We start from the raw sequence: 22,164 nt of genomic DNA, 5'->3' as shown, positions 1-22,164 counted from the left end.
TTTCCTCTCTCTTTTTTATTGAACTGATAGGACTAAAATCTATTTTGAGGCAAATGAAAAATGTGTGGAAAATATATGGTTAGTTGGATGGTTAAGAAAATAAGAGAATGAGATAAAAATCACGGGTTCAATTCATCCTACTTGCAAAAACTAATAAGTTTGATTTTGACCTCTTTGATTCCTTTGTCTATTTATAATATTTTTATTTTTAAAATATAACATTTTTTATCCTCAAAAAAGTGTTATCAAAATCATGTTTTCCCTCTAAAGCGTTATCTAAATTACTTAAATGATCAAAAGTGATACATTTTAAAATTAGAGAAACCAAAAACAGACAAAAATATTTATATACCTTTTGTAATTCACTGGAATTTATTGAAAGCTATAATCATAAAGAGTGTGAGTAAGGGTGGAGGAGGGGGGGAAAGGGATAGGGTAGTTTAGGAAATTTCATTTTTTTTTTAACACAAGATGAGGGTGAATTAGAATTAAGGGTGTCGGAATAGCAAGGGTCACGACTCTAACTAGATTTTGATTTAAATATGGGAACAAAGATAAATTTGTTTGTCACCCATCTCATGGAGTGAGCAAAAGGAGCTAAGTGACAAGGGAGTGAATGGTAGGGAAAGAAACCCGTTAAAGAGTGTGATTAACATGGAGTGAGTGGGGGAAGGGAAAGGATAGTGTAGTGTAGGGAATTTAATTTTTTTACAAGGTGATGGTGAACTTTTAAATTGAAGGTGTGGAAATAGAAAAGGCTACAGCTCTAGGTTAGATAGCAACAATGATAAATTTGTCCACACTCCCTGCCTCATGTTCACTCCTACCAATAATATTTGTAGTTGTGAATATTATGTTATCTTTGTTTAATATTGTTAAATATATGATATTAACAACTAAAATATTTTTTTATTTTTAATTATAAAATTATTTCAACTAATTAATATCTTTTAAGAAAAAATAGTTAATTTAATTAATCAAATTAAGTTTATCAATTTGTATCATTTCAAAATTACTATTTTTTTATCTTTATATTCAATTAATTGTTTCTTATTAACGTTTGAAGATAAAATAGTTAAATAAAGATATAAAAAAATAATTAATGCATCTGATGATTAGAAAATGATCTTATAAAAAAAACAAATAAATTTATAAAAAAATTATAATCAGAGACAAAAGAGAATAATATTTTATGAGAAATAAAATCAAACTAGCTTATTAATTTTATTATGATTAAAATCAATATATATATATATTTAGTGACAAAAAAAGCCCCGACTTACCATGTGGCAACCTCATCAATTAAAATGTTTGTACGTGAAACTTTATTAATTATGTGAACACTTCTTATTTTAATTCATTCAAATAATAGGACTAAAAGAAAATTTTAATTCTGTAAAAAAATGACATATATTAACAGTACGTAGACTCGCCTTCTATTTTTTTTAAAGGAAAAGTAAAATAAGAAAAAAACTAAAAAAGTACTTCTAAATATATTTTGTTTTTCTTTGATAAAAAAAAGCTTATCATTATTCATATTTTTCTTTATTTCCTTTCCTTAATTCTTAATAAATCATTAGAATACTAAAAAGTGGTTGATACTTAATAGACTAGATATTGACCTTGTAAATGCAATGGCTCTCGAATTATTTAAAGGTGAAAAGTCAGGAACCTAATGGAAGAAAGTACAACAAGTGGGACCCACTGATTGACCGTGACCAAATTAATGCAAAGTAGTCAATCCATTGAATTGAACCCAAAACTAGAAGACGAAAAAGCAGATATTTTTCTTCTTCACATTCACATTCATGAACCGGATTATTTTTTCTCCCATGTCTACATCCAGTTAATTACGGCACCTTATTATGGACAATTACTTCTTCGAATTCAAATTCCGTGGTCTCAGTGCCGAGTGCTCAACACACGAATCAGAAAAACTTAACTTTTACATTAAAAATGAAATATAATGAAAAAATGTTATTGAAATGAATACGAAAAAGTAAACAAATTTCTATCTAATTATTTCAATGAACGAAAGTTAGTAAATTATATAATAATTAAAAAATTAACCTTGGTCCAACATATTTAAAATTACTTTATTATTTTTTGACAAAATATTTATCATTTTTATGCTACAAAAATCTTTAATTTTTCAAAAAAAAAAAATGTAACAAATATTTCATCCACTTTCATGGCAACTTGGTGGAAAAATATTTTTACATCTGAGATTCACAAAACAAAACAAAAATTATGTTTTTTTCTCACAAATTAATAATGGAAATTGATATTATCTTCTTATTTTCCTCATTTTTTATTTCATTTTCTCTATATGTTGTTAAACAAAAATAGAGAATTTTTTATCTCTCATACATGTAGATGAATTTTTTAACGTTAATAGACATAAGTGAGATATGCGAATACTAAATTTTATATATTCATTTTTCTCAAACAAATTTATCAACACTACATACTTTTAAGAATAAAAAAAATTATTTATCCATAATTTCATTTTAGTTTTGATGAAATATGACTTAGTAAATTTATACAACTTATAATTCTGCTACACCAATCATTAAAAAAATACCACGTAATAAGAGAGAAGGTAAAGTTCCTGTTTACATTAATACTGCAATGAGGTAGTACAGTATTTATAGGTACAAAGTTGCAACTTAAAGGTCACGTGTAGTTTAATGTATGGAGGTGAAACATAAATAGTCATAACTTTTGAGAAAACGTGAATAACTTGCTAATTAATAATTTTTTAAAATGATGGCTTTTTAATTTTTATTATGTTTAGATTGTTAGAGCTCATATTGGGTTGTTGCATTTAAGTATAAATGATTAAATATTGATAGACAGAAAAGGCCAATTTTCCGGTCCAACTAATGAATCCATGAAACAGAAAAACCCTATTGATGGCCGAATCTAGACGCGAGAATCACTTCAAAGTTGGAAAAACAAACGGGTCATTGAAAACTGCAAAGTGATGCCATGCATGATGTAAGCAACGCAAACGTCATATAGTGATGCCTCCCTATTATTCACGATTTCTATTTCTTTATCCTTTAGCAGTTTAGCCAACCACTTATTCTAGAGATTAAGTTTCATTGAAGTAACATTAAGATAATATATCTATTATGTTATTTATAATTATTAATTCCTTCTTCTTTTTTCTCTTATACATAATTGATTACAAAATTTTAACACGTAAATAGCGTTACTCTAATCGAATTTATTATATTATATCAGATGTGGAAGGAACAATTCGATTGGATCTAGTTCGTGGGAAATTGTACGTCTTAGGTTTTTGTTAGAAGAGTTTATAAACAATTTATTTGAACTTGTTTTGTGTTATTAGTGTTTGCAAGAGCTTATAAAATTTGAGTACGTTTAAACTTATTTGTTAAAAATATTTTCTTAATAAAATAATCATTTTCTGTGTGTTTTTTAAAAATATTTTTTCTCAAGAGAATAGTTTTTTATTAATTTTAAAAATAAATTTTATCTATTTCTTTTTAAAAAATCACTTTTTAATAACATTTTTTCGAAATACTCTTTTTAATTTTAAACAAACAGTTAGTCCATAGGTTATTTTTAGCTTATTTTCATAAGCACTTTAAGATAGCTTATGCGGGTTTATGAAAAAAAAAGGCCACCTTTGAATCCTATTGGAGCTAAAGATATAAAATGTACGTAATTTTATTTATTTTCCTCAAATTAAATATTTTTTTTCTTTCAAATTAAGATAAATTTAACCTATTCACAAAACAAATTATAGTTATTCGTTGCTAGTAAATTTTTTTTATTTAATGTTTTATATATTTCCTTCTGAAATGATATGCAGTGGAGGAATATTTATATTGATGTATTATTTTTATATATTTATATTCATTTTATACATTTGAATGATTAAATTGATAACAACATTTTATGATGTATATGATTTTAATTTTCACACCTTAATTTATATTTGAGCACGATACATAAACAATCCTTTAAGTTTATACATATTACACGTATATTTTTTTCATATTTGATTCTATACAAAAATTCATTATTTTGAGATTTTCAATTACACTATATCTCTTCTCCGATATTAATTTTGTTTACTTAGAACAGTCACATGTTAATCATATGGTCTTTTAAAAGAATTTTTATGGCAAAAATATTCATGTCTTCTCCTTACCTACAATTTAAATCAAACATTTTAGGAGTTCTTCATACCTTTGTTGGTTTTTGTTTAATTTTTATTGACCAAATCGATTTTTTCATAAAGAGTGATAACAGTCATTTGTCGCATGTAATACAATATTTTTTATTACAGATGCAAACAAAGATGACTACCATTAGTCTATCCATAAAATCAATAAGCATAACAACAGTTTATTAACATTTTATTAAGTAAAATGGAATTTCTATCTAGAATTTGCAGTGAAATTATTAATATTTCATCAAATAAGTATTATGTACTCGGTAAGTTATTCAATTCCCCTCTATAACAACTTCAAAATAGTTGAAGCAATTGTTTATTTGGACTGAGTTTAAATATTAATTCATTTACCATACTTAAAATCATACTTATGAATGTCAATATCCCAACAACAAAATAAAATATAATTTTGGTTCTTCATTTATGAAGAAATCTCAATAGAAAGTCTAATACTTATTTTAGACCATATTAATGTCTGCATACATAAAAATTATTGTTTAATAAGAATAAGTAAAACACGTATGTAATATAATTCCAACAAAGATGATGGCCATCGAACTTGAGAGAAAATTCAAACATAACATAACTCATTTTGGACGTTTGAGAATATGTGAGAAAACTGAGAAATTTTAGAACTATGAAGAATAATTAATGAATTTGGTGAGAAGGTGCAAAAGGAATGCATTCTAAGAAAGAAAATATATGTATAATATGTCCAAATTTAAAGGGATATTTATGTAATTTGTTCTTTATATTTTTAACATGTTTTTACTGTTAATTTTTTTTAGTTTTTAAAATGTTGGTAGGTGTATGGTAATTTGTTTTTTGTATCAAGTAATTTTTGTACAAAGTACAAAACTTTTTTTTTTTGTTTTTAAAAACTAGAAATTGATAAATAGTGACCGGTGGTTTTTATTTTTAATATTTTGTGATATATATGATGTTTCTCTATTATTTATTTATTTAGTTTTTTATTTTTAATTTAGTTTTAAATTTTTAATCATGGTTTCATTTTTAAAAATTTTAAAAATGAAGCAACATCTTATAAGTGTTTATGTAATAATGCATTTAAACACTTTAAAACTATGTAAGCGCTTATCAACATGTATATTTAAACGCAAATACCTTATTAAATTTTAAATATTTATAATATAAGTTCTTATACAATAAGAATTTATTATAAAATTAATTAAGTTTTTTTTATCGAGCAATTAGTCAAAGTACCCGAGAAAAGGACCTAGACTCACGTGTACATTATTCACTTGCGTGTCTCATGTTCTATGTCTAAGGGGGCTCAACATGACTACCAATATTTAATTCATTATTAACTTGTGTTGTGTTTCTCCTGGTGACCTTGTACCTAACTATAAGATAATTTTAGTTTCAGCATGAAAAAACAAATAATTTATATTATGAATATTTGTCTAGTAAAAACAAAGGTACAATCATCTAATAAGAATCTTTTGATGTATTTCACACCACGAGCCACATTGTCAAATTCAATATTAATATCATAATCCTAGCTAGCTTAGAGGCTAATCTAAATGGTTGATGCTTTTGCCAACTAATGAATACCTTGAATCTGCTTACCGTAAGTTAGATAGCTTTATCGATATACTGACAAACATAACTACCATTAAATTTATTGCTTACATCAATGCATTTTTTAGTCTATTTGGTATGAGAAATTATTTTGCGGGAAAACTATTTATTTGAATGATGAATTGGCTATGGAGGTCAATATCTTAATTTATAATATTAAATCGTAGAGGTTTCTCAATTATTTAATAATTTATTTATATAATAGAACTATTTAATCTGTTGCAATTGACTTGGTGGCATAAGTTCTTGAAATTTACCATGATGTCAAAAATCTGATCTTCTACCAATCATAAACCATTTTTTTTTCTCCCTAAAAGATTATTTAATGTATCGGGATCACGTATAACCGCTTTTCAACTGCACTATATGGAGTATATTCTATATATGAGTTGCATTACATAACTTACAAAACTTTTACAGATAAATATATGTTATCATGAACTGTTTTTGTAACACCTGACGAAGTACACACCGGAATGAATGAGAGAGATTTAAGAGTTGTGCAACTACATTGAGTTAAAATGAATTAAAGAAATTAATTAATACTACTTATTAATATTAATAAAATGTATTTGTTTTTTAATAATTTATTATTTAAGAAATTCATAATTAAACACTTAACTTGAAGCAATTACAGATGGATGAGTCTTGTGAAGTTTTTTAGGAAGCTTATGAATGAAACTAAATCACGCTAAAAAAAATTTGTGTTAATTTGATGGGATAATTAATAATCTTAAAAGGAATTGAACCTTGTAAGTGGTATATGAACTAGGTTGTCAATGTTTAAAAAATGATTACTTGTGAAGGATTTAAGGACATTACACATGATATTAGAGCAAACATCTCTCTTAATATGATGTCATTTCAGCACGAACTAAGTGAAAATTAATTTATATAATGAATAGGATCTAAAAGTTGTATAAATATAATATTATATAATTGAGTATGCCTTAAAAAATTAATTAGTATTATATATACCAATAAAATATATATACTTTTCGATAGTTTATTTGGTGGAGACTACATATATTATTTATAAGTTATAAGAGTTAAGAATATTCGGGTTTATATTATAGTAAGGTTAGTTTTTCTAACCAATTTCTTTTATAGACAAAAATATAAAAGTTAATAAGTTACTTACAGGTACCACACATTTTTTATGTCAGCAAAAAAAGTAGACATTAAATTCCAGGTATAAGGGTATCCGAAGCCATATACATCCCGGTATATTAGCCATAAGTTATAATGAATTTGAATGTAAACAGGCATGTAAATGTCCTTTAAAAAAAAGGCACATAAATGCAAATTAAATAATCCAGGAACACAATAGTACAGTTGGTGGGGACGTTGGAATAAAAGTTTCAGTTAAATGTTCGATTGATTTTCTTTCGATTAAGAATGATAATGCAATATTAATAGAGATCTGTTTTTATTAATATCTAAAATGTGAAATCGATTGAAGGATAAATAAAAGAAATAAGAGTGTTGTGGATCCAAATATTATTTTATATATGTCTACAAAAATTATTTACATTTGTGAGATTTAATTATTATAATTCAAACACTCATTTTATACTTACTATAATGTTTACAAAAATTGTTTAAGTTTATGACAAATACATTATTTGTTAACTTGAAAACTTAAATGATATTGCTAGTTTGAAAATATAAAGTGTTTTTAGTTTAGTATTAATTAATCACAAAAATCAAATTCTTAGTTATAGATTTATAAATTTCGAATTTAATACCAAAATTTTTACAAATACAAATACCCACCCCTCATCTTTCAACACTGTAACGCCAATATCATATCATCACCAGCAATGTACCCATCCATTTCAGATGATGTTTAAGATCATTTGATAAATACCCTGCCAGCCAACTCGGTCAAATTAAAAACTGTTGTGTTCGAGCATTCAAAGTTGCATATATGCATCAAACCTTATCATCGATAAACAAGTGAATGAATAATATTGTGATCAAAGTTTAAAAAGATATTCCATCTAACTTGATGAAAATAAAGTATAATTTTTCTAGAATTCATTTTTAATTTATCATGAAGTAAATTTATAAAACCGGAATGAGGGCTAGAAGGTAGGTTTTGTTTGACTGAAGTGTGAAAAATTGGTGTCTAGGGCATTCACATTCAATTGATCTATGTGGGAATTAGAATTCAAAATCCTTATTTGGGATCACGAATCCTTGATTTTGGTTTGGTGCAACTTGTCGTGGGATGGGGCCCAGTTTGTCAGAACTCCTAATCGGAAGTTTCTTCTTCTGTTTAATTTTAACAACCAAAATCAAAAAGTAATTAAAGAAAACAATAGTAGCACAAACAAACAAACAAGGAATGCGCACGAGCATTGACTTCTAAATCACTCACCAAAGTACTTCTGTAACTTTCTTTTGTCGGTCCAATCAGCACATACGTTAGGGAAACTTTAACATTTCTTTTCATTTTTCTTAACTTAAATATCTTGCTTCGATTTATGGATCACGTTCAATTAAAAATTACTTTTTTAAAAATTGGTTAAATTTTCATTAAAATATTAAAATAATACATTAATTATACTACAAGGGATATGATAATTAAGCTTTTTCAATAATCTTTTATCGGAAACATTTAGCAAATTTTCATTGAATAATATAACAGGGTTTAAATGGTGAAATTAAAGCTATCTATGTAATTAAAATAGTGTAATTTATCCCATGAGTGTAACTCAGTTAAAAAAACATTGAATTTATGGGGGAAAAGTTGAATTTGATTCTCATAAAAATACAATTTTTAGGAGAGAAAAAAAACTTTAAGTGTGTCACCTAAGAAAATACTTATGGGAATATTTTAGTGTGTAACTTAAGAGCCTAAGATTCATATACATATTATTCAATACAATTATTTTTTTTAATGAAGAGAAAAATCTAGCTAATAGTCGTATAATAATGGATTTTTTATATTTCAGTTTATTAAATATCTGTTCAAATCGTGTGGCTCGTTCGTTGTTATGTATAAATAAAAAAATTGTGCTTAAAATCATGTACAATTAATATTTTTAATGTAGTTAATATTATATATGTTGAATTTTTTAGGAGAAAAAATGTTTAGGAAAATGACACATGATATGAAATACTTTTTTTTGTTTAATAATGTAGATTAGATAAAAAAAATTATTATATATGTATGTATATGCAGGAGGCATATAAGGTGAGAGAAGGATTAAATAGTGGTTTTAGATTAAAATAGAAGATTCAGTTTTAATTGCTAACTAAATGAGGTGAGAGAAAAATACACGTGCATCTAGTATTTTAATTAATAATTAAATCTGTATCTTCTATTTTAATTTATGTATTATTACTTAATTATCTCACCCCTAGTAATAAAACACTTATATATTTCTTCCTTTATATCGTTACTTATATGTATAATATTGATTTAAATGTGCTTTTAGTTTATCAAGTATTGTGAATCTTTGGTTAAAAATTTAACAAATGATTTAACTAATGTGGTAGATAATAAAAATAAAATGTTGATATATCAGTGACATGACATGTAATATGAGAAAATTGAAAAATAAATTATAAAATGTTAAAAATGAAATTAAAATATTTGAATCATTTTTAATCAATAATATTATATTGCTTTAAAAACATACGATAAAATATCAGAAATACAATATGTATAAAATCAAAATTAGAGAGAGGTGAGCATGTTGACTGGACGATTTCGATCCACATCGATTAGCTTCATCCCGCAGTCAAATTAAGCCAATTTGTATAGTACCACACCACCACGTTTAAATGGGCTGGAATTTAATATGACTACTTAATCCGTGGTTTGATGATCCAACCATCTACCTATTTCTTTTATTTTCATTATTTTTAGTTTTGCAAAGTTTCTTGTATAGAATACTGGTTGCACTTTTGGCCATTTCAACATGATTTTTTTTAACTTAAAAATTTACTAAATATTTAAAATATATATTCATATGTAAATAAAATAGGTTAGTCAACGAATTCACCAGCCAAGCATGTGTTAATTCGTATGTTTTTTGCAAATTAACCTATGATTAAACGGATCCCTTTTTTAATCTAAGTTAGCTCTTGCAAAATGGGATTTCTTTTTAATTAAATTGTAGTCCTCCCAGGCCCAACAAAGAACAATTCAGCTAACTATGGCCAGAAAATGGAAAGTACTATTGGCCCCAACTAAATTGTTCTTACTCCTACTAGTCAAGAGTAATTATCAAATTACCCTTCCCCACTTCTCCTTTCTTCATTCTCTTCTCCCTCTTCATTCATTCCCCCTCTTTATTCTTTTCCTCTCTTCCCTCTCTACTCATGCTTCCCAAGTAATTTTTTTTTTACCATTTTTGTTGTAAAAAGGAAATCATGATTTTGTTGTACATTTTTGTACAACATAATCACGATTTCATTTTTTATCAGGATTTTGGTTACACAATTTTGTTAAGCAATACATTATGTAACACGACACAAGCACAATTTTGTTGTGTTGCACAAGGTATTGTCCAACAAAATCTTGATTCTGAAAAAGATATACAACGATAATATGATTTCGTTATGTATAATGTGTAACGAAATCACACTTCCGCTGTATATTTTTTTTCATTGTATGATGTGTGATTTCCTTGTACATAATAAAATGAAATCACACTTCCATTATACAACCTGTTATTGACCCTCCTTCATTGTGTATTTTTTCCGCAGACCAACATGCATAACAAGTGCAAAAATCATGTATGACGGAATCACGATTCCATTATACATTTGCATAATTGAAATTGTGATTTGGTTGTATACGATTTTTGTATCCCTCATTATGCAAAGGAAACACGACTACGTAGTGTATTTCACAAATGAATAATTTTGGAATTTTGAGGAATGATAGGACCAATAATAAATCTCATTGGGACCGATAGTAACTCTCCCAGAAAATTATGGGCAAAAAGCATCAGTTGGGCCAAGAAGACATGATAGGGGGCACCGGTTTTTTTGAACACAATTTAAAATGTCATTATAGTCAATGGGTGTTACTATAATTTCTTCTAAATGAAAATACTATAAAATTATACACAAACCGAGTAGGCAGGGTTGTTCTAGTATGACATATCTTTTGAAGCTTTGGTTGGAACTTGGAAGTACTTAAAACTTGACTTTAATTGGGAGGCAATTTGGGCTTCAACTTGAAGCTATATATTTCGAATCTGTGCATTCCTCCCGCATCATTGCCATTTGCCACTTCGTGGCGCATGCTAATAAATTAGTAAGTTTGGAAGGCAACTTTAACATCAGAAATAATTGAGCTTGGTTGTGACGCAACAAACAAGCTTCTAAACGAGGAAACTTAAAGTATCTATCTATCTATATAAAGCTATCGGCTGATTTCTCTATACCTGGCCTGAACTTAATTAACTTTGGAGCTAATATTCAACCTTGGTTATCTAGTCACTATATATTTTCTGTTATTTTCTCGGATGTTTTCTTTTTTTTAGTTTCAACCTAGCTTGATAAATCGTTTCTAAATTCTAATCAGTATATTTCTATAGCCAAAATTTAAAGTGGTACTACTGACTAGTAAGCATTAAGCAATACATATTCTAATTAGTATGATTTTGAAGTAGTCCATCCGGCACAAGTAATTATTCCAATCAAAAGGTTCTAAATTGGATGCAAACTACAAATATGGGTTTGGTCATAACACTGATCATCTAAGGCTGCCATGACTTGTCTGCGTGTACATATAGCATATCACATTGTTGTTATTTTCTTCATGCGACCTTAGGAAACAATAATGCTAAATAACAAATAGTGTTCAATAGATATCAAAATGAATATCATAAGAAGCTAGTTTAATTTCCAGGAAGCATCTCTGGGAATGGAAGATTTGGTTAGAGAGTGAGTGTCCATGTGATTTTGATTCATAATAGTCAGTAGAGATGATTTTGATTTTCCTTTCCCCGTGCGCGTGAGCTTCTCATTAGACACAAAATTAAAAGTTTGACCTATCATTTTTTTTCCTTCTCACGAGTCACGAAGCTGCCACAAAATATTTCTATATAAAACTTTAAATGATGTTAAAAAATTTCAAGGCATCCATGGCATCATTCCTCCAGTGATGCCCCTGCTTTTTATCATCCACAAGTTGTTAAAAATTAAGCATATTCAAATGCTCTAAGTTTCTTTAGTAAAATAATTGGCTCATTTTTTAAATCAGTTGTCAAAGCATATTCAGAGGTATTTGTGTTCTCTTTTTTCAGATCTAAACAATAGCAGAATAAATATTACTAATGTTAATACTGTACAGTTATCTATAAAAAAAATACTAATGTACAGTTCACACATTAATTTAATATTCCCACGCTTTACGTGCTTCAAATGATTAAATTGTGATATGTATCTTAGACTAGTTGATATAGAAATCACGTCGTTTCTGGCAATATTAATTAAAGAAATCACTTAACAATTAAGAGCCTAGCACGTTCATAACGTTTTTTTTAGAGAAGCACGTTCATAACTTATTTCGTTCCATTACATAGACTAAATCTGAAATTACTTTTCCAAAATTTTTATTTAAGAAATTAGATTTAGTGTATTTTAAAAATAAAGTTGGGTTCCCTAAAAAAAGTGGGGTTATATTTTAGATTGTCTTGATTCAATTCAATTTCATATATTAGAAAATATTGTTTTAAATAATTATAAATGTTGTATTAATTTAATGAAGGCTTAAATATATGTTTAATTATTGTAATTTAATTTTTTTTTGTCCTTGTAAAATTATTTTTCTATTTTTAATTCTTGAAAATTATATTTATTTTGTTTTAGATAGTATCTTTTTAATTCAAAGTGCTATAGGACGAAATAAAAAATAAACATAATTATATCTTAATTTTATTTATTGAGTGTGCTTATTTATCTTATGAGTAAATAATTTTTATCTAACTTTAAAATTGTATGAGTAAATATCACAAGAATGAGGATTGAATTATATTTTTAGAAATTTAAATTTTTTTTCTAAAACAAATAGCATGTTTATCGTCCAATGTAAAAAGACTTAAAATTTTAGATTAGACTAAGTTAAATAATGATAAAAATAATTTTTTTTATAAAATAAAACTGGATATAAAATTGAAAACATAGTCAAACTCTTTGTTCAGTTACAACAAAAGAGAGAAACACACGTAGAATTATACTAATACTTCTTAAACTTGAGACTATGTCTAATTCTTGGCAACTATCAAAGTTCTACTAACTTATCAAAATTACAAATATTGTTTACTGTCACTTATACTTATATTTTTTACACTTGTAAGCTCTACCCCAGACTTGACTTAAACTCATTATTCTTTGTCCTACCAAACTAATATTGGCTCTAAAAAAATTAATAAAATTTGTTGGAAGATTGCACACTAACTAAAAAAATATGATCGCATCACTCAACACTTTTGTTTTTTCTCTTAAGGTATAAAAAGTGTTTTGAGAGCTTTGTATCTTTACAATAATTTACAGAAAACTTTACAATAAATAATGAAAGAATAATTCGCGTAAATTGTTCATATCTTGTATCTTCAAAACTTCTTCTATATATAGTTTTCTTCTCCAAGTATTTGTTATTTCATAATGACTCGATTCTTCACTCTAGTAACGTATTTGTCTAAAGTCTTGAGTCCGTTAGAGTATTTAATGTAAGCATTAAATGCATGCTTCTTCTTCATATCAAGTCCATATGAATATGATAGTGTGCTTTGTACTTTAGTAGGAAAATTACTTCTTTCATCATAACAAGTATGCAACTGCAGAGCGTGACTTTTGTTAAGGATCAATGTCTTTTAGATTGTGTACTCCATTTATTCTTTATAGGACTTTGGTAGATCTTATAAGAATGTTTTGTGCATTAAAGAATCTTGGACATAAAGTGTTAAATGCAGGTCTTAAATGTATTACTTAAATGCTATATCGGATCATCTTATGAGTGCATCGTCTAAATTTTGAGATGCACAAAGACAAATCATGATCTAATAACATATCATATACACCTTTTATCATTTGTATTTATTTACATCTAATCAAAATAAGTATGAATCTTTTGACTTAATAAAAGTTAAGTTACCTAATATGAATTTTATTTTGTAATCAAATTTCTTCTTTTAATTAAAAGGCTAGATGACCATTTTGATTGTTTATCTTTTTATTTTGCTTAAAATGATCATTTGTCTTTTAATAAATTCACTTTGATTCTTTTTTTTTTTTTAAATTCACTTTCATACTGTATTTTATTTAAAAAGTTAAAATAATCCTTTAATTTTTTTATAAAGACGGGACCTAAGCCCAAAAAAGACTACACCGGAACAGAACGAGGGAGACTAACTCCCAAAGCATAAAAAAATAAGAAAAGGACCAAGGTTAGAACTTAGAAGGTACTACTTGGTCAAACCGAAGCAAAGCAGAATCAAGGGAGATCGCCATGTTAGCAAGACCATCATCACATATTGTATATGTGGATAATCCTCACTTGCCAGTCATGGGACTGTACACAACAACCTTGGAATCAACTTCTGGATAAACATAGCATGGCTAGTAAGCATTGGTACACACCCAAAAGTTCAGCAATATAGGCAAAGGCGTTACCAAATATTCATCGCAAAACCACCCAACCATTTACCCGTGTGATCCCTAAATAAACCACCACAACCAACACAGCCCAAATGCCCTTTAATTAGTAGCCCCATCGGTATTAAGGCAGACCCAAGATTCCAGAGGAGCTTTCCAACTAATGAGTTTGAATTTTAAGGCTCCAAGCAAACACTACAAACTACAAAATAGTACATCCAACAATTAGGCTTAATACTTTCCCAAGGTTTGAAGGGTCTAAAGGATCATGCTCACATTTGTTACGCCAAAACCCAATGTAATAATAAGACGCCATCCACAAATCAGACCAATCAATATCATTGCAATAAATCCAATGGATTGACATAGATAAATCCATACCAAAAAGAACGAGCCCTACTACCAAAATAAAATTATCATTATGTATTTGAATACTTAAAGAATTATTTTGAATCTTTTAAATAAAATAAAATATCAAATTGAATTTTTTTAAAATAAAATAAATTATCAAAATAAAAAATCAAACTGAATAAAAAAATAAAAAGATCAAAATAACATTTAGCTTAATTAAAATTACGAGACTATTAAGATTTTGTTTTATTTATCATTTATCATATATATATAATGAAAACTTTTTTGGTTGATAATGGCTGTCAAATATATGTTAATTATTTTGATATATTAAAAGTTAAAAATACTAAACTTTGGGTAACAATGATAAATATATTGAATGAATTAATTACAGACGAAGTAGGTGTCAAATAAATGTAAGCAAATTCAAATTTGCAATTTAAAAGTACTACATTAAACTTTGGTTTTAATAACAATGATATTAAATTGAATGAACAATATCATGATAATAAAAAAACGTAAGCGTGTGAAAGGGTAGATCTGTTGTGTTTTGCAAATCCTTTGAATATTGAAAGCTTGGCCGTATAGGTTAACGTTTGGTGGCAATATCTTTCCAGCCTCAACCTCAACCGCCGTTGAAAATAAACGTGTGGCAGTCTGATTGGGTGGCTAGCTGTACTCGACTCACATCCACGTCACCACCTCCAATCATTAATCCTATCTCTCCCTACCTTTTCTTACACAAATTGCATTAATTATTCTTACAAATCTAAAGATTGTATCTTTACCACATGTATCAATATTCAAATACATTAATTAAAAAGAGATTTATGTTTACTTAATGCTCTCTCCTTTCCGGTATGTAAGACTTAAATGCATAATCTATCAGGATAAGATAAAATGATTAATTTAATTAATGAAAATAAATTTATCTTAAATTTATAATATTTTTTAAAAATTGTTATTATTATTAATATTCATTTTTCTTCTAATAGATTGTAAATACATTTTATTTTTTATTTAAATAAAATATATTTTTAGTATAAAAATAATTAATACAAAAACATTATAGATTAAAAGTCTTATAAGAACATCTTCAATTATTTATATGAGTTATTAAACTTTGAGTAATGTTATTAAATTTTTTTCCAAAGAAGTATATCACATGGTATTGCTTATATAAGCATCGTTGTTTAACAAATTTATATTAGAAATGAAATATTTTTCAACCAATCAATGTAGGACACACAAAATTAAATTAATCACTCACTTCAACAACTTTAACATTAGTGTGAATTTTATAGACCCATAAAATTATGATAAACCATCAATATAAATAATTATGCATTGTAGATATTTTAAAAAGAAACAAATATCATTTCAAACTTAAGTCTTTTAAATAGAAATGAAGGGAATATTTAACATATTTTTATATAGATTTTTTTTATATTTATATTAATAGTATAAAGTAAATTTATTATTCTTCAGTTGTCTTTGAGCTGAGGTCTAGACATATTTAATCTCTTTATACCACAATGCTTGAAGCTAACCAACTATATATCCTTTGATATCCTCTTGTCGTCTTTTAGTTGAGATTCATACATATTTAACTTTTTTTTGCCACAATGTCAAAGATTGACAGATTATGTATCTTTCTGTTCTTATTGGATTGACATACCTAACACTCTTTGACTCACATGCCAAAATGATCCAATCTAAATACGATATTATTATATAATTCATATTAAATGTTGAAGCCAAGTTAAATTACACACTCATGTTCTTGAGAGAGATCTCAAACCCCAAGAAATCTATTATTGAATAATTATATTAAGTTTTTGTTTGTTAATTTATACATGTGGTGTATAAAAGAAAATAATAGTTGTAGATATTATAATTAGATATAGATTGGTTTAGGAGGAAAAGTTAGTTCTACTAGAACAAAAAAGCAATTAATTTAGAAGAAAGCAACGAATAAAGAGGGGGTGTTGGGGCCTTGAGCCGATTAATCTTAATTTAGGTTATCCAGATATTTGCTGGTGTTGTTTCTTATCCCATGCGTAATTGAGCAGCTGCAGCCCACAGCGTTCCCCTCTGATTGAAAACTCAGTCTCCTCTGCCTGCTTCATCCTTCCTTCCTTTCTTCATTCACTGGCACCCTTCCGAGTCAAGCATAAGATCAAAGGGAGACCCTTTCTTTTCCTTGTCTCCCCCTGCATGCAACCATGAAGATTTTCAATCCCTCCAAATGCTTTCTCCAGAACGTGGTGTGTCCTTCCGACACCCTCCTCATCATTAAAAGGATGAAGCCCTTCGATCTGGGTCTCTCCCACCTCCACCAATTCCAATTCAGATCCTACAATTGAAAAAGAATACAACAATCCCTAGACCACGTTAGCACCCACACCGCTTCCTTCACTACCACACCCCAGCCCCGACATGGACCGGCGCACGGGCAGCACCCGTAACATCCTCTTCAACAAGTACGAGATAGGGAAATTGCTGGGACAGGGCAACTTCGCCAAGGTGTACCACGGCAGAAACCTCAGCACAAATGAGAGCGTGGCCATCAAAGTCATAAAAAAAGAGAGGCTTCAGCAGAAAGAGAGGCTCGTCAAACAGATCAAACGCGAGGTCTCCGTCATGAGCCTGGTGCGTCACCCCCACATCGTCGAATTAAAAGAGGTGATGGCCAACAAGGCCAAAATCTTCCTGGTTGTCGAATACGTCAAAGGAGGTGAACTCTTCGCCAAGGTTGCAAAGGGGAAGATGAAGGAAGACGTCGCCAGAAAGTACTTTCAGCAACTCATCAGCGCCGTCGATTTCTGCCACAGCCGCGGCGTCACCCACCGCGATTTGAAGCCGGAGAATCTGCTCCTCGACGAGAACGAAGACCTTAAAGTCTCCGACTTTGGCCTGTCGGCGCTGCCGGACCAGCGCAGATCCGACGGGATGCTCCTGACGCCGTGCGGGACGCCGGCCTACGTGGCGCCGGAGGTTCTGAAGAAGAAGGGGTACGATGGGTCGAAGGCTGATATATGGTCCTGCGGGGTCATCCTCTTTGCTCTTCTTTCTGGCTATTTGCCCTTTCAAGGTGAGAATGTGATGAGAATTTACAGCAAGTCTTTCAGAGCCGATTATGCGTTCCCCGAATGGATTTCCCCTGGGGCTAAAAACTTGATCTCCAATTTACTCGTTGTGGACCCGCAAAAGAGGTATTCCATTCCCGACATCATGAAGGACCCTTGGTTTCAAATTGGGTTCATGAGGCCCATTGCTTTTTCCATGAAGGAGTCTGCGGTTGAAGATAACATTGATTTCAGCGGGGATGATGTTTCCAATGGTAGTGATGATGGCAATAGCAGCAGCAGCAACAACGATGATGGGGAATTGACTGGGGCTAAGCCTGCTCGTCCGTCTTACAACGCTTTTGAGATAATCTCGTCCTTGTCGAATGGGTTCGATCTGAGGAATTTGTTTGAGACGAGGAAGCGGTCGCCGTCCATGTTCATTTCCAAGTTTTCGGCTTCGGCGGTGATGGCGAAGCTGGAGGGGGTGGCGAAGAAGCTGAACTTTAGGGTGACGGGGAAGAAGGAGTTCGTGGTGAGGATGCAGGGGGCGACGGAGGGGAGGAAGGGGAAGCTGGCCATGACGGTCGAGGTATTCGAGGTGGCGCCGGAGGTTGCGGTGGTCGAGTTCGCCAAGTCTGCTGGAGACACGCTTGAATACATTAAATTCTGTGAGGACCAAGTCAGACCTTCTCTCAAAGACATTGTGTGGAGTTGGCAAGGGGACGCTAATTGCCACCAGTAACGCAATGGAGTTACTTTCCGTTATGTCTTAATCTTTTGCTTGTTTCCATTATCACAATCCGTTTGGGTTTAGATTTATTACCCATGTAATGTAATATTCTTAGTTCTTATTTCCTCCTCCAAGCTTATTTATTTATGACTTTCTTTTGTATTCCTTAAGCCAGAGGGCATCCTGCTAATCTGTATGATGTCAGAATTTGTTATAATACTAGCTAGTACTGGTATTTTAGCATGTTCCTGCAAAACAGCGACAGAGATTGCAAAATTGGTAATTACAAGTCCAAGCCAATTAGTATTCAAAAGAGTTTGGTATACTCATTTCTAACTAAAACATGATTGTCCTTTTAAAGACAGAGAGATTAGTCATATTACATATTACGTTATCAAGTTTTGTTTGGAGATTGTAAACATATGCCCTAAAAGTTTAAATTACTTATTTTGATCCGTATAATTTTAGATTTCATAAAGTTTTGGTTAATAGGTCTACATTTAAAAAAATAAATAAATATAAGGTATAAGTTTGACTTATCATTTGACCTAAATTTTACTTTTAGGTATAGGTGATCTGATCTATTTTAAAAGTTTAATTTTAACTGATAATAAAAAATGTTCAAAAAAGATTGGATTGTTAACATTTTTTTATAATTTAAATTTGCTTAAATAAGTAGATTTATTAGGTTTTGAAGACTTTTTAAGTGACCTAAAATATCACCTTTTTTTTATCAAATAAACTTTTATAAAAAAATTAACCTAATTCGAGTTTGGCCTATTCCGAACCGTATTTGTGAATCATGTGGGGTCTCTTGAGTCATGAGTTGTGAAGGTAGCCACAGAAGCTGACTCGGATCATACTCAATTGGGGAGGACTTATCCAATAATATTTTCGAATCGCTAAATCTCATTTTGTCAAGTTGCCCTCCTAGAGTCCCAGTCATACGCATGTGATACATATGATATAACTCCTCTTTCATCACCTCCTGCCTCACCTAATCAAGATTATCAACAATTCATGACCCTTTATCATTTTAAGTATAGTCTGAAATCCACTCACCACAACATTTATTTAAATCACTTTATTATGGATTGCAGCCTAATTCTGCTCATTCATATATGGACTTATCATTATAATTATAACTTTATAAAATTTATTACATATGTTTTCGATCATTAACTGTATATTTGACACGTGGACCGAACAAAAGTCATATTCTGATGTTTCTATCAAACCTAAACACACATTAATGTATGATATATCCTTATGTTGCGATGTTGGATACAAATTTAAGTCATTGTGGAAAAAATAAATAAAAAGGACAAACTAGCCCATATATGTATGTATGTGGGTTTGCCAAGTCCTTTCAAATTATTTGTGATCAGTATTTCTTGCCCACTTGGATGCGTCAATTGTTGAGAACACTGATGACTCCAACACTTGCTAGGGAGCTGCCCCAAATAGGTTGATTAGTTTAGCATTTGTTTTTAAGAGTGGATGCTGATTTATTAAGATGAAATCCAAGAGGAACAATCATTACAGATTATTGGATCCAGTTGACTAGCCACCTCCTCTATCTAAAACATCAAAAGCCAAGTTAGCTAGACAGAGAGCAGCTTAATTTTCTTGGTGTTTTTTGAATTTGTTATTTGTTGAAAACAATAAGAGAGAAGAGAAAAGCAAGAGCTCTTCCTCTTACTTTCAGTCTGATTTCAGAGAAGTTTCATATTTTTTTATGTTATAAAAAATAAATACTATAATTAATTAATTTATAATAAGACGTTTAAAAAGGATAGAAATTTATTCTTCAATAAACTTATAGATTTAATTTTCCATATGGCTCAATATGTTTAATAGTAAAATAAATAAATGAATTGTTAGATAATATTATATACATATATATTAACTAAGGGTAGTTTAGTGATTTTTTTATGTATATATATTATTTCTTTGTGTCTTGTATTTTACAAACTTTAATAAATAGATGATTTTAATATATCATAAAAATTAATATAAGAATATCGAAAAAAAATCATTTACTAAATATGTTGATTTATTAGGCCGGCGAAGAAGAAATTTGCCGAATAACTGGAAATTTTAATTTTTTTAAAAATCAATTGTTTTTTTTATAAAAGCTTTAACTTGAATTTATTTAATAAAAAAATCTAATCTAACCCAACTTAACCTGAAACTAATAAAGACTAAGTCATAAGTTCTGGTGGAGCAAAAACTTTCACCTTTTTGTTCTGTTGATTATAGAAGAACGAAATAAGGTTCATGAAAATAAAATTGATGAGAAACTCTAAACCCTAAACCTTGACAACAAGTGAGAAATAAAATAAAAATGGAAGATGTTTGATTGAAAAAAAAAAATACATAAAGAATGAGGAGAGAGATAAAGATGAGTAAATATAAGTTAGAAATGATATACTGATCAATCTCACAAATTTTAAAATTATTTTAAGTCTAAATCTTGTCTATCAAATAAACAAATACTCACTTGGTTTTTTTTATAAGAAAAAAAAATCTTATTTTATACTTATTAAGAAGGTTAGTTTCCTTCATTAAATTGTATTATTCTCAATAAAAATATTTTTTTTTCCAAAATCATACATTTAAAATATCTATTTAGTTACTTCAGATATCGTATATGCACACCTGCAGAATACTAACCTTTTACAATTTACCGTGCAAAATATCTTTAAATTAGCATATAGAGCAATATTATTTTCTCTCATATTCATAATTTTTTTTACAATTGTTTACATTAATAAATTTGTGATTAATAATAATGTATAAACAACCGTTTAATTTACAAATATAATAACTCATGTAAGTATTGGTATTGAAGATGGTCTGAAGAGACACCTAACCTAGCATAAAGTGACAAAAGGCTTGAACTTGGCATTAAGTTGAAGATGTACTTCCAACAACAAACAAATATTTAGGACTAGTACTATCGGGTGCCATATATTTGTTAATGTTATAGTCCACAATGGCCCATGTTTTTCCGTGGCTAATTGTGGGCTTGTCAAGTCCTTTCAAATTAATTTTAATCTCTTTGATGATTAAAGAAATCAAAACCCATGTAAAACGGACCATTGTTTAGGCATTAAAAATCTTTCCTTTTCAGTTAGGACTTAGGTCTATTTAGAATGATTTTATCATATTCAAACAATATATTTTTTTTAAATAAAGGCCATTCAAACAAGATTATTGATGGATTATCTCAGTTCGATCACTAACGACTTTTTTATTACCAGATATTATTTATTTTCGGTCAAACCTTGAATTAATTAGCATCCTCTTATCCTAATAAATTGGCAGATTAAATTAAGACAAAAAAATCAAAATTATCTATTATAGATGATATTTTTAGTTAAAAAAATATACTCAAGTTAACTAAGATGATATGTCAGTTTGTTAGCTATATATTGGAAAAAGAAATGATATAATCTTCATCTGTTGATCCTAAAATTCTTTACAAAGTCACTATTTGCATTGATTTTTAATATCAATTGATCGTAATTTTTTTTTATCAAATGTAACTAAGTTATTTGAAAAAGTTAGGGAGT

At 28.9% G+C, this 22,164-nt stretch overlaps 1 protein-coding gene across 1 annotated transcript; it reads left to right on the top strand.

The window, feature by feature from the left end:
- The first annotated feature begins 16,497 nt into the window (after positions 1-16,497).
- On the top strand, positions 16,498-18,899 carry LOC114375524 (CBL-interacting serine/threonine-protein kinase 5-like). The gene has a single exon (XM_028333317.1). The coding sequence runs from the start codon at positions 17,225-17,227 to the stop codon at positions 18,596-18,598; it is 1,374 nt and encodes a 457-aa protein (XP_028189118.1). The 5' UTR covers positions 16,498-17,224; the 3' UTR covers positions 18,599-18,899.
- Positions 18,900-22,164: the final 3,265 nt, after the last annotated feature.

The sequence above is a fragment of the Glycine soja genome, chromosome 11 (assembly GCF_004193775.1).
Source record: "Glycine soja cultivar W05 chromosome 11, ASM419377v2, whole genome shotgun sequence".
In the NCBI taxonomy this organism is placed as follows: domain Eukaryota; kingdom Viridiplantae; phylum Streptophyta; class Magnoliopsida; order Fabales; family Fabaceae; genus Glycine; species Glycine soja.
Note: the sequence above shows the minus strand (reverse complement) of the source record. Positions and strands in the feature narration are given on the sequence as shown.